Raw genomic sequence first — 12,622 nt, forward strand, 5'->3', positions numbered from 1 at the left:
AGGTGCTGAGGAGTCACAGAGGTGGTAGGAAGCATTCTGTTACAAAGTGAAGACTTATAACAGGTCCTGACTTATTTTATACTTTGTTGTTTTAAAGATGGCATTAACGCATGATTTACAATTTGGGTGTGTGTTGTGGCTAAAAAGACAGATTTGTGACCAGGAGCCCAGCTTCTCTGTGCACGTGTCAGAATGGAAAATTCTCTGTGGCTACAGCCTCTGTGTTTCAAGTTAGCTGCATTTTGGGATTCACCCTCTAAGATATACTGCCGACTACATTGTTTCTTATAGTCTACCTTTTAAAAGTGAAAATGTTCCCTCAAATCTTAGTTAATACACATATCCTTATGCCAGTGGCTGCTTATTCTCTTCTGAGAAGTTGCACCCTCCTTCAGCCCACTGAAGAGGGTGTGAGGGCAGACAGCTGAGGGTAAGGCTTTCACTGTGTGTGGTTAATGTTTCATAATGTGGTAACTGTGGTTTGATTTGCCTCATGGGAGATCTGCATACACTGCAGATGTAGAATGAAGTATTTCTGTACTTCCAGGTGGTTTGGTCCCTGCTATGTGTTTCAGAGCATTAAATGGTGTGAATGTGTACAATGTAGGGACGGTATTATCTGTACCCTAGAATTCAGTGAGCATTCTGCATCTGATTACTTAATTGTCATAGACCTTCTCCACCATGGTTCAGAAAGTTAAGGAAAATTCTTTTACTGTAATAGAGTAGTATTTAAAGATTTCCTTTAAATCTGCCTAGATCAGTACATTTTAACTTGTGCATGGTTGATTAATATAATCATTTGCCTAAAAGAAGAAATCTAAAGTAGTTTAGACGTAAATATTAATGTAAGGGAAAGTGGTCTCCATCTAGTGCTGTGCACTGTAGTTTCAGTGTAGCTATACAATGCTATATAATGCTTACAGAGTACTTTTTATAGCCAGTGGACTTTGTCTAAAACCACTGCTGTTCCAGAATTAATATGCACAGCACATGTGGCTCAGGAGGACATTCACTTGCTCCCTCATTCATCCATTGAGTATTTCCTGAGCACCAGCTGTATGCCAGACACAGTGCCAACTCAGGGGGCGCTATTTTCTAGGAACATTCAATGCAGAAGGAGAAGGAGACAGCTAACTCTGACATACATGTGTGCACCATGGCAGAATGAACAGAGAGCTCTGGTGATGACATTAATTTTGTATACGTTGAGGTTGATATTTGAAATCAGTTCAAATGATAATCAGTAGATTGTGTAGAGACAGTTGGTTTGATTTTCCATTAGGTTAGATTTCTACCTCTCATCAGATACAAAAATAAATTCCAGACAGATTAAAGATTTAAATCTTTTTAATGATTTAGATATAAAATCACTAAAAAAAATAGGAGAACAGTTTACAACTGTTGTGAGGGGAAGTCCATTCTTAGAGTAACACTAGTGCCAAAAAGCGATTAAGGAAGTGATTGACAGATTTAACTAAATATAATTGAAGGTAGCATAAACAACCTGGCTCATCAAAGGTGCTTGTGAAATTTCCTAGCAGAAAAATGTTTAGATTGAAATACCAAATGCTGAAGTGATGTTTGAACTACTATGCAGTCATTCTCACATTTCACAACATTGAAGATGAGCAAATTGAATAAAATATTTGATAAAACGGCAATATTCTTAACATACCAAGATCTTTTACAAATGAAAAAGAATGACAAATGCCCAGTAGACAGGGGAAAAAAGGACAAAGTGCATAGAACATACAAATAGCTATTAAGTATATGGGAAAATGGTCCACCACAAAATATTTGAATACAGTTGTTTAAAACTAAAATGAAATGTCATTGTGACTCAAGAGAATGACAAAAATGGCCTATGCACATTTAATGTCGAAGTAATTGGTCCATTATTTCTGGAGGGTGACCAACCTGGCAGTATGTTTGAAAGAGAATGTATATTCTCTTTGATTCATCAAGTCTAAGAAATTATCCTGAAGAAGTAATCGTATACTGTCCAAAGTTGGTTACAGAATTGGTTTTGAAATAACTAAAAATTGGGAGCTACCTTCATCAGGGGATCCATGTTAAATAGGGTAAGGAGACTTCTTGATTGGATTAAGTGCTCGGCTCTGGCACTAATTAACCCCTAGTTCATTCCAAGTTTATCTGTTTTTACTTTGTAGAAAAACAATATTAAGTTTAAAAAAATGGAACACCAGATTATATAGTATATGAACCCATTTATGTAAATATATATACATGTATGTGTGTATGTGATATGGGTATTTATCTATGCACTGTTAAAAATCTATAACCCTATCTTATGCTTCTGGTGTTTCTTAGGAATCACACAATAAATTACACTCCTTTTAACACATACCAAAGTGAAATAGTTGTTGCCTAAGGGGTTACGAGAGTAACAGGACCATTCACTTGTAGCATGTGGATTAAATTTTTCATAAAATTCATATAATCGGAAAAATCAGTAAAGACATTTCCATGTTGGTGGGAAATACTTGAAGGTGGGAATCTGGTCGAAGTTATGTGGCCCTGTTTTTTAAAACTTTAAAGAGCCAAAATTTTTATCACAGAGGAAGCATTTGTTTCTCTGTGTGCTTGTATGAATCAGATAGAGCCATGCAAGTTATAAATTCATGACATGACAGTGTAAGAACAATGTCAAATTTTAGAATGTTGCTAAATGGATCTGCAAAAGTTTTGCTCTCAAATCTCCCAGTGCCCCAAAATCTAAGTTGATGTCATTAGCTGGCTTGTTTTCCTACAAGTCCATTGAATAAAGTTTCCCTGGCCTCTTTTTCTCTGGAGAAATCAGAAATTAGCAGGACATTAGTCGAGGGGGGAAAAGGGGGCAAAAAAGGAAAAGCATGAATTTTTGTCTGGCTCTGATTTACACATTTGTGTCTTACAGGCTTATTTCCATCTGGGGATCAATGAAAAATTAGGACTCTGCGGAAGGCCAGATAGGCCCATTGGCTGCCTCGGTACATCAAAGGTACTCATGAAATTTCCTTGTAGAGCAGTGTTCAGATTGTAATACCACAGACGGGAATGATGTTTGACCTGCTATGCATCCATTCTCACGTTTCATCATATACTTGGGCTAATTATCTGAATTATTATTTTCTACAAGTAAACATCAATAATTAGTTTGGGGGCTTCCCTGGTGGTGCAGTGGTTGAGAGTCCGCCTGCCGATGCAGGGGACACGGGTTTGTGCCCCGGTCCGGAAAGATCCCACATGTCGCAGAGCGGCTGGGCCTGTGAGCCATGGCCGCTGAGCCTGCGCGTCCTGAGCCTGTGCTCCGCAACGGGAGAGGCCACAACAGTGAGAGGCCCGCGTACCGCCAAAAAAAAAAAAAAAAAAAATTAGTTTTGTGTGATACCACGAACTCTTCTAAAAATAGATAAGCATCTCACTGCTCTATTGTTTCTGAGTCTTGTAAGATACCTGATTATAGTAGTGTTTACTCAAACGGAGGCTTTTTCCCTTATAGTAGAGGCGGACTACTTTATTAGCATACTGAGTCAATCAAGAAGCTGTACCTTCTTAATATTATGTAGATTTTATAAGATTATTTTGTTTGCTTATTCAGGATTAAACATCAGTTTTAATTTTTATTAGGACTTATAATACTGTACCTTTGCCTTTGGTCTGTTTTATTTATTTGTTTGTTTATATTTTTTTCTTCTTTTAAAAATTTATCCTTTACAGATTTATCGCATTCTAGGAAAGACTGTGGTTTGTTACCCTATCATCTTTGACCTAAGTGATTTCTACATGTCTCAAGATGTTTTACTGCTGATAGATGACATAAAGGTAGCTTCAGAACACCTTTTAATTGAAATGGGATGACTTTGTTTCTAGTGATTTCTATCGTATGTTGTTAAATTAAGTGCTCCTGGGTCTATGATACTGGGTTAATACAGTATCAAATATGAAAGTAAAACAACATCTGCATAGCTTTGGGGAGTTAAATTACTTGCAGCATTAGAATAATAGATGTATTCTGTTTTATATAAAGTTGTATGACTTTACTTGTCTACCTTCTACAAATGGAACTAAAGGGTATATACTGTGGTTGTAAAAACAGAGGGGGAACTGTTTTGGAAACGATGTTCATACGATAGTAAGTTTATCCCTTTTTGAACAAAAGTTGAGTTACCAAAATGATTTTATTTATGAAGAATTTCAAGTAAAACCTCACCTAACTCATTATACCCACTCAGTTAAAATCTCCTCCACTCCCTTTTCCATTTACAGAGTAGAAAAGCTTAGGGTCATGGCCCAGAGCATGAAGTCTGGAGCCAGATTTCATTTGTTAAAATCTTGACTCTACTGTTTACCAGCTCTGTGATCTTGGGCAAGTTAGTTAACTTCTCTGTGTAACTGAATAGGGCTGTCCTGAGGATTAGGAGTTCATATATGCAAAGCCCTCAGAATAGTGCCTGGCACATAGTGAAGTGTTAATGTATGTCTTTGATGGGATGATGATGATGATGATAATGATAATAGAAATTGAGTCAAATAAAGAACTCTTCATGTTTCCAATGGTCTGTATAGATTCACCCCAATCTCTTCTACCGGCTGTAATATAAATCTACAGTAACGTGGAGTGAGAATTAATCTTCTGGATGATAACCCTGGGTTGATTTTCTTTCCCTGGGACCATTCTCGAACTGTATTTATTAGGCCTCAAAAAAGGGGGGGGCACGGTGCAGCCTTAAAACATGTGTGATCTGACTATTTTTAAGAACGAAGTTTAAAATCAAAATGGTTTCTAGCTTAACTTGTATGTATTAGAACATTTCTACCCCTAAGTAGTCTATCTTATCCAGGGTTTGATTGTGAATTATCTTGATATAGAATAGTTTTGTTGGCTCTTTGCCACTAATGGTTAAGCATCCTGATCAGCTCAGATACTGTGCCATTACATCCTGCCTCATTCTTATGTTTTAATAGAATGCACTACAGTTTATTAAGCAATACTGGAAAATGCATGGACATCCACTTTTCCTTGTTCTCATCCGGGAAGACAATATAAGGTAGGTGGATGAAAGAGTTGAGGTGCATGCATCTCATCACAATTAACAGTGTGAACCCTTTGGAAGCAGGGCCTCCTTGTATTTTTATATCCATCTCAGCGTGTGACAGAGTGTTTTGCGTGTGTAAAGGGTACTTAGTACTAGATAATTAATTTCTCATTCAGTTGTTAATATGCACATTTTGTTTATCTGTTTATATTTTTCAGAGGTAGCCGATTCAATCCCATATTAGATATGCTGGCAGCTTTTAAGAACGGAGTGGTTGGAGGAGTCAAAGTTCACGTTGATCGTCTACAGGTAGTCTTCTGAATTTCAGTGTTTCTGTTTCCAGCACAATTAGTCCACAGATACAGCTATGTTTCTTAATTATATTCTGTGGAAGGTTTTTGTCTGAAGGTTTTATTCTCTACCTTCCCGCTCCTATTGCCATCACCCCATTTATCTGATCCCTCCAATCTGATGCTTGAGCAATTGCAGTGGTTTCCCACCAGAATTTCAGACTTTAAGAGATCATCTCTGACCTCAGTTTTGCATTTGAGGAAGGTGGGGTCCACCAGAGTGGTGAAGTGACCTGCTGTATAAGCTCAGGTTCTTTGACTCCCTGGTCCAGTGCTCTGTTCCCTACCACACAGTGACATCCAACCTGGAGATAATCCTTGTTCCACTCAGAATTTTACAGCATTATTTTCATAGCTCCTAAATAACAGAAGCCCTTTGTGGTTCCCTATAACCATAGCAGCCTCTCTGCCCACAATGATCTCCTACTAAACATTCTTTCTGCTTCAGCCAATACAGATTACTTACTGTGTTCTCAAATTTGTGAGGTTCTGCCCCTTTCTGCTCACTCCATTTCCTCTGCCTGGAGTAGCTTTCCTTCTTTCAACATCACTGGGCTTTGAAGTCTTACCAAACCAGACCAGTTCTGCAGAATCACTCAGACCAGAAATGATACTTATCTTTTTTAATATCCTTTTATGACCTTTAACATAAACTATTCAAATTGTAGTCCATTATCGACTTATTTCCTTTAAAAAGTTGTGATCATTCCATAGTCTTTTATGTAGTAGATACTCAATATTGAGTAAGAAAGAGGAAAATTTATAAAGAGGGACCTGTGTAGGTAATGTGGTAAATGGCATGTTTACATAATCATTCACTGGTGCCTGTATTGGCTTGGCCAAAAAGTTCATTCGGGTTTTTCCATAAGATATTACAGAAACAAACTTTTGGCCAACCTAATATTTTGCATACTTGATTGATTTTTACCTAAGTTTTTATCTTTTCCCCTTATTTTTTATTGTTTTGTCTTTTTGTAATGCTTCGTGGGGCAATTTCTTTGTTATTTATCATGTAGCTCCTCTGTTGAGTTTTGTGTTTTGCTGTCATGTTTTTAATTTTCCCTTTCTTGCTATCTTGTCCTTTCTTTCCTGGGTATTATATATTGTCTTATCCTTCTGAGAACATTAACTAGAGAGCTTTGGAAATTTTTCCTTTCTACATTATCTCTTTCAGGGTTTTTTTCTCTGTTTTGGGGGGCTCAATCTTTCATGTTGGAGACATTTGTCAGATGTCTGGTAATCTTTAGCTATCCCTTCATTTTTAAGAGTGAAAGAATAAAAACTTCATTGGAAGCTGTGTGTTTGGGAAAAAGGATCGTTGTCATGATGAATTTACTTGTAAGATAGTCTGTTGGCAAAGGCCCTTTTTGCTGGGGAAGACCCAGGTGCCAATATCTGAAGATTTTTCTCTCCTCTGCTCTTCAGTTTCCCCAGAAAATAAACATCTAGCCTTCTGCTTGAAGGACATACATTTTGCTTCCATGTCCTGAGAGCAGGGTTGGGGAGGGGAGCCAGGGATTTTGCACTGTGCCGTATATTATCAGAAACATCTCTCATTGGGACAGCTGTTTCACAAGTTGTCTCTCTCTACCGATGCAGATTCAGAAGACAATAAAATAGTACATTATCAAATTGTCCAGGATACTTACAACAGCACATATTATTTTCACGTATACAGCGCAAGTGGCTTAATTCTGACAGTACAGATGCTGGACCACGAGTTCGTGCAACACTGCACTTTGAAAGTCAGTGCAACGGATAATAACTTCCCATCACTAAGCAGCAAAGTCTTTGTTTATATCTACAACATGGACTAAAATGACAGCTCTCCAATTTTTAATCAGCTCATTTATGAGTCTTTCACTTAATGCATTGTTTAATCTTTATTTATTTATTTTTACATCTTTACTGGAGTATAATTGCTTTACAATCGTGTGTTAGTTTCTGCTTTATAACAAAGTGAATCAGTTATACATATACATATGTTCCCATATCTCTTCCCTCTTACGTCTCCCTCCCTCCCACCCTCCCTATCCCACCCCTCTAGGTGGTCACAAAGCACCGAGCTGATCTCCCTGGGCTATGCGGCTGCTTCCCACTAGGTATCTGTTTTATGTTTGGTAGTGTATATATGTCCATGCCACCCTCTCACTTTGTCACAGCTTACCCTTCCTCCTCCCCATATCCTCAAGTCCATTCTCTAGTAGGTCTGTATCTTTATTCCTGTCTTACCCCTAGGTTCTTCATGACATTTTTTTTTCTTAGATTCCATATATATGTGTTAGCATACGGTATTTGTTTTTCTCTTTCTGACTTACTTCACTATGTATGACAGACTCTAGGTACATCCACCTCACTACAAATAACTCAATTTCGTTTCTTTTTATGACTAATATTCCATTGTATATATGTGCCACATCTTCTTTATCCATTCATCTGTTGATGGACACTTAGGTTGTTTCCATGTCCTGGCTATTGTAAATAGAGCTGCAATGAACATTTTGGTACATGACTCTTTTTGAATTATGGTTTTCTCAGGGTATATGCCCAGTAGTGGGATTGCTGGGTCATGTGGTAGTTCTATTTGTAGTTTTTTAAGGAACCTCCATACTGTTCTCCATAGTGGCTGTATCAATTTACATTCCCACCAGCAGTGCAAGAGTGTTCCCTTTTCTCCACACCCTGTCCAGCATTTATTGTTTGTAGATTTTTTGATGATGGCCATTCTAACCAGTGTGACATGATATCTCACTATAGTTTTGATTGGCATTTCTCTAATGATTAATGATGTTCAGCATTCTTTCATGTGTTTGTTGGCACTCTGTATATCTTTGGAGAAATGGCTATTTAGGTCTTCTGCCCATTTTTGATTGGGTTGTTTGTTTTTTCGATATTGAGCTGCATGACCTGCTTGTAAATTTAGGAGACTAATCCTTTGGCAGTTGCTTCATTTGCAAATATTTTCTCCCATTCTAAGGGTTGTCTTTTTGTCTTGTTTATGGTTTCCTTTGCTGTGCAAAAGCTTTGAAGTTTCATTAGGTCCCATTTGTTTATTTTTCTTTTTATTTCCATTTTTCTAGGAGGTGGGTCAAAAAGGATCTTGCTGTGATTTATGTCTTAGAGTGTTCTGCCTATGTTTTCCTCTAAGAGTTTGATAGTTTCTGGCCTTACATTTAGGTCTTTAATCCATTTTGAGCTTATTTTTGTGCATGGTGTTAGGGAGTGTTCTAATCTCATACTTTTACATGTAGCTGTCCAGTTTTCCCAGCACCACTTGTTGAAGAGGCTGTCCTTTCTCCACTGTACATTCCTGCCTCCTTTATCAAAGATAAGGTGACCATATGTACATTGGTTTATCTCTGGGCTTGCTATCCTGTTCCATCGATCTATGTTTCTGTTTTTGTGCCACTACCATACTGTCTTGATTACTGTAGCTGTGTAGTATAGTCTGAGGTCAGGCAGCCTGATTCCTCCAGCTCCGTTTTTTGTTCTAAAGATTGCTTTGGCAATTCGGGGTCTTCTGTGTTTCCATACAAATTGTGAAATTTTTTTTCTAGTTCTGTGAAAAATGCTGGTGGTAGTTTGATAGGGATTGCACTGAATCTGTAGACTGCTTTGGGTAGTCCAGTCATTTTCACAGTGTTGATTCTTCCAGTCCAAGAACATGGTATTTCTCTCCATGTATTTATATCATCTTTAATTTCTTTCATCAGTGTCTTATAATTTTCTGCATACAGGTCTTCTGTCTCCTTAGGTAGGTTTATTCTTAGGTATTTTATTCTTTTTGTTGCAGTGGTAAATGGGAGTGTTTTCTTGATTTCACTTTCAGATTTTTCATCATTAGTATATAGGAATGCCAGAGATTTCTGTGCATTAATTTTGTATCCTGCTGCTTTACCAGATTTATTGATTAGCTCTAGTAGTTTTCTGGTAGCATCTTTAGGATTCTCTATGTATAGTATCATGTCATCTGCCAACAGTGACAGCTTTACTTCTTCTTTTCTGATTTGGATTCCTTTTATTTCTTTTTCTTCTCTGATTGCTGTGGCTAAAACTTCCAAAACTATGTTGAATAAGAGTGGTGAGAGTGGGCAACCTTGTCTTTTTCCTGATCTTAGTGGAAATGCTTTCAGATTTTCACCATTGAGGACGATGTTGGCTGTGGGTTTGTCATATATGGCTTTTATTATGTTGAAGAAAGTTCCCTCTGTGCCTACTTTCTGGAGGGTTTTTATCATAAATTGGTGTTGAATTTTGTCGAAATTCAAATTCAATTCAAATTTTGTTGAAATTCAATTCAAATTTTGTCGAAAGCTTTCTCTGCATCTATTGAGATGACCATATGGTTTTTCTCCTTCAGTTTGTTAATATGGTGTATCACATTGATTGATTTGTGTGTATTAAAGAATCCTTGCATTCCTGGAATAAACCCCACCTGATCATGGTGTATGATCTTTTAACGTGCTGTTGGATTCTGTTTGCTAGTATTTTGTTGAGGATTTTTGCATCTATGTTCATCAGTGATATTGGCCTGTAGTTTTCTTTCTTTGTGACACCCTTGTCTGGTTTTGGTATCAGGGTGATGGTGGCCTCGTAGAATGAGTTTGGGAGTGTTCCTCCCTCTGCTATATTTTGAAAGAGTTTGAGAAGGATAGGTGTTAGCTCTTCTATAAATGTTTGATAGAATTCTCCTGTGAAGCCATCTGGTCCTGGGCTTTTGTTTGTTGGAAGATTTTTAGTCACAGTTTCAATTTCAGTGCTTGTGATTGGTCTCTTCATATTTTCTATTTCTTCCTGGTTCAGTCTCAGAAGGTTGTGCATTTCTAAGAATTTGTCCATTTCTTCCAGGTTGTCCATTTCATTGGCATAAAGTTGCTTGTAGTAATCTCTCATGATCTTTTGTATTTCTGCAGTGTCAGTTGTTACTTCTCCTTTTTCATTTCTAATTCTATTGATTTGAGTCTTCTCCCTTTTTTTCTTGATGAGTCTGGCTAATGGTTTATCAATTTTGTTTATCTTCTCAAAGAACCAGCTTTTAGTTTTATTGATCTTTGCTATCGTTTCCTTCATTTCCTTTTCATTTATTTCTAATCTGATATTTATGATTTCTTCCTTCTGCTAACTTTGGGGTTTTTTTTTCTTCTTTCTCTAATTGTTTTAGGTGCAGGGTTAGGTTGTTTATTCGAGAAGTTTCCTGTTTCTTAAGGTAGGATTGTATTGCTATAAACTTCCCTCTTAGAACTGCTTTTGCTGCATCCCATAGGTTTTGGGTCGTCGTGTCTCCATTGTCATTTGTTTGTAGGTATTTTTTGATTTCCTCTTTGATTTCTTCAGTGGTCACTTCGTTATTAAGTATTGTATTGTTTGGCCTCCATGTGTTTGTATTTTTTACAGATCTTTTCCTGTAATTGGTATCTTGTCTCATGGCGTTGTGGTCGGAAAAGATACTTGATACAATATCAATTTTCTTAAATTTACCAAGGCTTGATTTGTGACCCAAGATATGCTCTATCCTGGAGAGCCTTCCATGAGCACTTGAGAAAAATATGTTTTCTGTTGTTTTTGGATGGAATGTCCTATAAATATCAGTTAAGTCCATCTTGTTTAATGTATCATTTAAAGCTTGTGTTTCCTTATTTATTTTCATTTTGGATGATCTGTCCACTAGTGAAAGTTGGGTGTTAATGTCCCCTACTATGATTGTGTTGCTGTCAATTTCCCCTTTTATGGCTGTTAGTATTTGCCTTATGTATTGAGGTGCTCCTATGTTGGGTGCATAAATATTTGCAATTGTTATATCTTCTTCTTGGATTGATCCCTTGATCATTATGTAGTGTCCTCCTTTATCTCTTGTAATAGTCTTTATTTTAAAGTCTATTTTGTCTGATATGAGAATTGCTACTCCAGCTTTCTTCTGATTTCCATTTGCATGGAATGTCTTTTTCCATCCCCTCACTTTCAGTCTGTATGTGTCCCTAGGTCTGAAGTGGGTCTCTTGTAGACTGCATATATATGGGTCTTGTTTTTGTATCCATTCAGCCAGTCTGTGTCTTTTGGTGGGAGCATTTAATCCGTTTACATTTAAGGTAATTATCGATGTGTATGTTTCAATTCTCATTTTCTTAATTGTTTTGGGTTTGTTATTATAGGTCTTTTCCTTCTCTTGTTTTTCTTGCCTAGAGAAGATCCTTTAGCATTTGTTGTAAAGCTGGTTTGGTGGTGCTGAGCTTTCTCAGCTTTTGCTTGTCTGTAAAGGTTTTAATTTCTCCATCAAATCTGGATGAGATCCTTGCTGGGTAGAGTAATCTTGGTTGTAGGTTTTTCTCCTTCATCACTTTAAATATGTCCTGCCACTCCTTTCTGGCTTGCAGAGTTTCTGCTGAAAGATCAGCTGTTAACCTTATGGGGATTCCTTTGTGTGTTATTTGTTGCTTTTCCCTTGCTGCTTTTATTATGTTTTCTTTATATTTAATTTTTGACAGTTTGATTAATATGTGTCTTGGCATATTTCTCCTTGGATTTATCCTGTATGGGACTCTCTGTGTTTCCTGGACTTGATTAACTTTTTCCTTTCCCATATTAGGGAAGTTTTCCACTATAATCTCTTCAAATATTTTCTCAGTCCCTTTCTTTTTCTCTTCTTCTTCTGGAACCCCTATAAGTTGAATGTTGGTGTGTTTAATGTTGTCCCAGTGGTCTCTGAGACTGTCCTCAGTACTTTTCATTCTTTTTTCTTTATTCTGGTCTGCAGTAGTTATTCCACTCTTTTATCTTCCAGGTCATTTGTCCGTTCTTCTGCCTCAGTTATTCTAATATTGATCCCTTCTACAGTATTTTTAATTTCATTTATTGTGTTGTTCATCATTGCTTGTTTCCCCTTTAGTTCTTCTAGGTCCTTGTTAAATGTTTCTTTCATTTTTTCTATTCTATTTCCAATATTTTAGATCACCTTTACCATCATTATTCTCAATTCTTTTTCAGGTAGACTGCCTTTTTCCTCTTGATTTGTTAGGTCTGGTGGGTTTTTATCTTGTTCCTTCATATGCTGTGTGTTTCTCTGTCTTCTCATTTTGCTTATCTTACTGTGTTTGGGGTCTCCTTTTTGCAGGCTGCAGGTTCATAGTTCCCATTATTTCTGGTGTCTGTCCCCAGTGGCTAAGGTTGGTTCAGTGGGTTGTGTAGCCTTCCTGGTGCAGGGGACTAGTGCCTGTGTTCTGGTGGATAAGATTG

The 12,622-nt window shown here is 37.2% G+C and overlaps 1 protein-coding gene across 11 annotated transcripts in view; it reads left to right on the top strand.

Annotated features, from left to right (window-relative positions):
• Nucleotides 1-12,622, top strand: part of PHKB (phosphorylase kinase regulatory subunit beta) — a 216,033-nt gene that overhangs the window by 160,481 nt on the left and 42,930 nt on the right. For all 11 annotated transcript variants that reach the window (XM_032614033.1, XM_032614023.1, XM_032614024.1 and 8 more), the window contains 4 exons: nucleotides 2,921-3,004; nucleotides 3,724-3,828; nucleotides 4,972-5,054; nucleotides 5,261-5,351. In XM_032614033.1, coding sequence (XP_032469924.1) covers nucleotides 2,921-3,004; nucleotides 3,724-3,828; nucleotides 4,972-5,054; nucleotides 5,261-5,351 — 363 coding nt within the window. The remainder of the gene's footprint in view (nucleotides 1-2,920; nucleotides 3,005-3,723; nucleotides 3,829-4,971; nucleotides 5,055-5,260; nucleotides 5,352-12,622) is intronic.

Source organism: Phocoena sinus, chromosome 19, assembly GCF_008692025.1.
Source record: "Phocoena sinus isolate mPhoSin1 chromosome 19, mPhoSin1.pri, whole genome shotgun sequence".
In the NCBI taxonomy this organism is placed as follows: Eukaryota; Metazoa; Chordata; class Mammalia; order Artiodactyla; family Phocoenidae; genus Phocoena; species Phocoena sinus.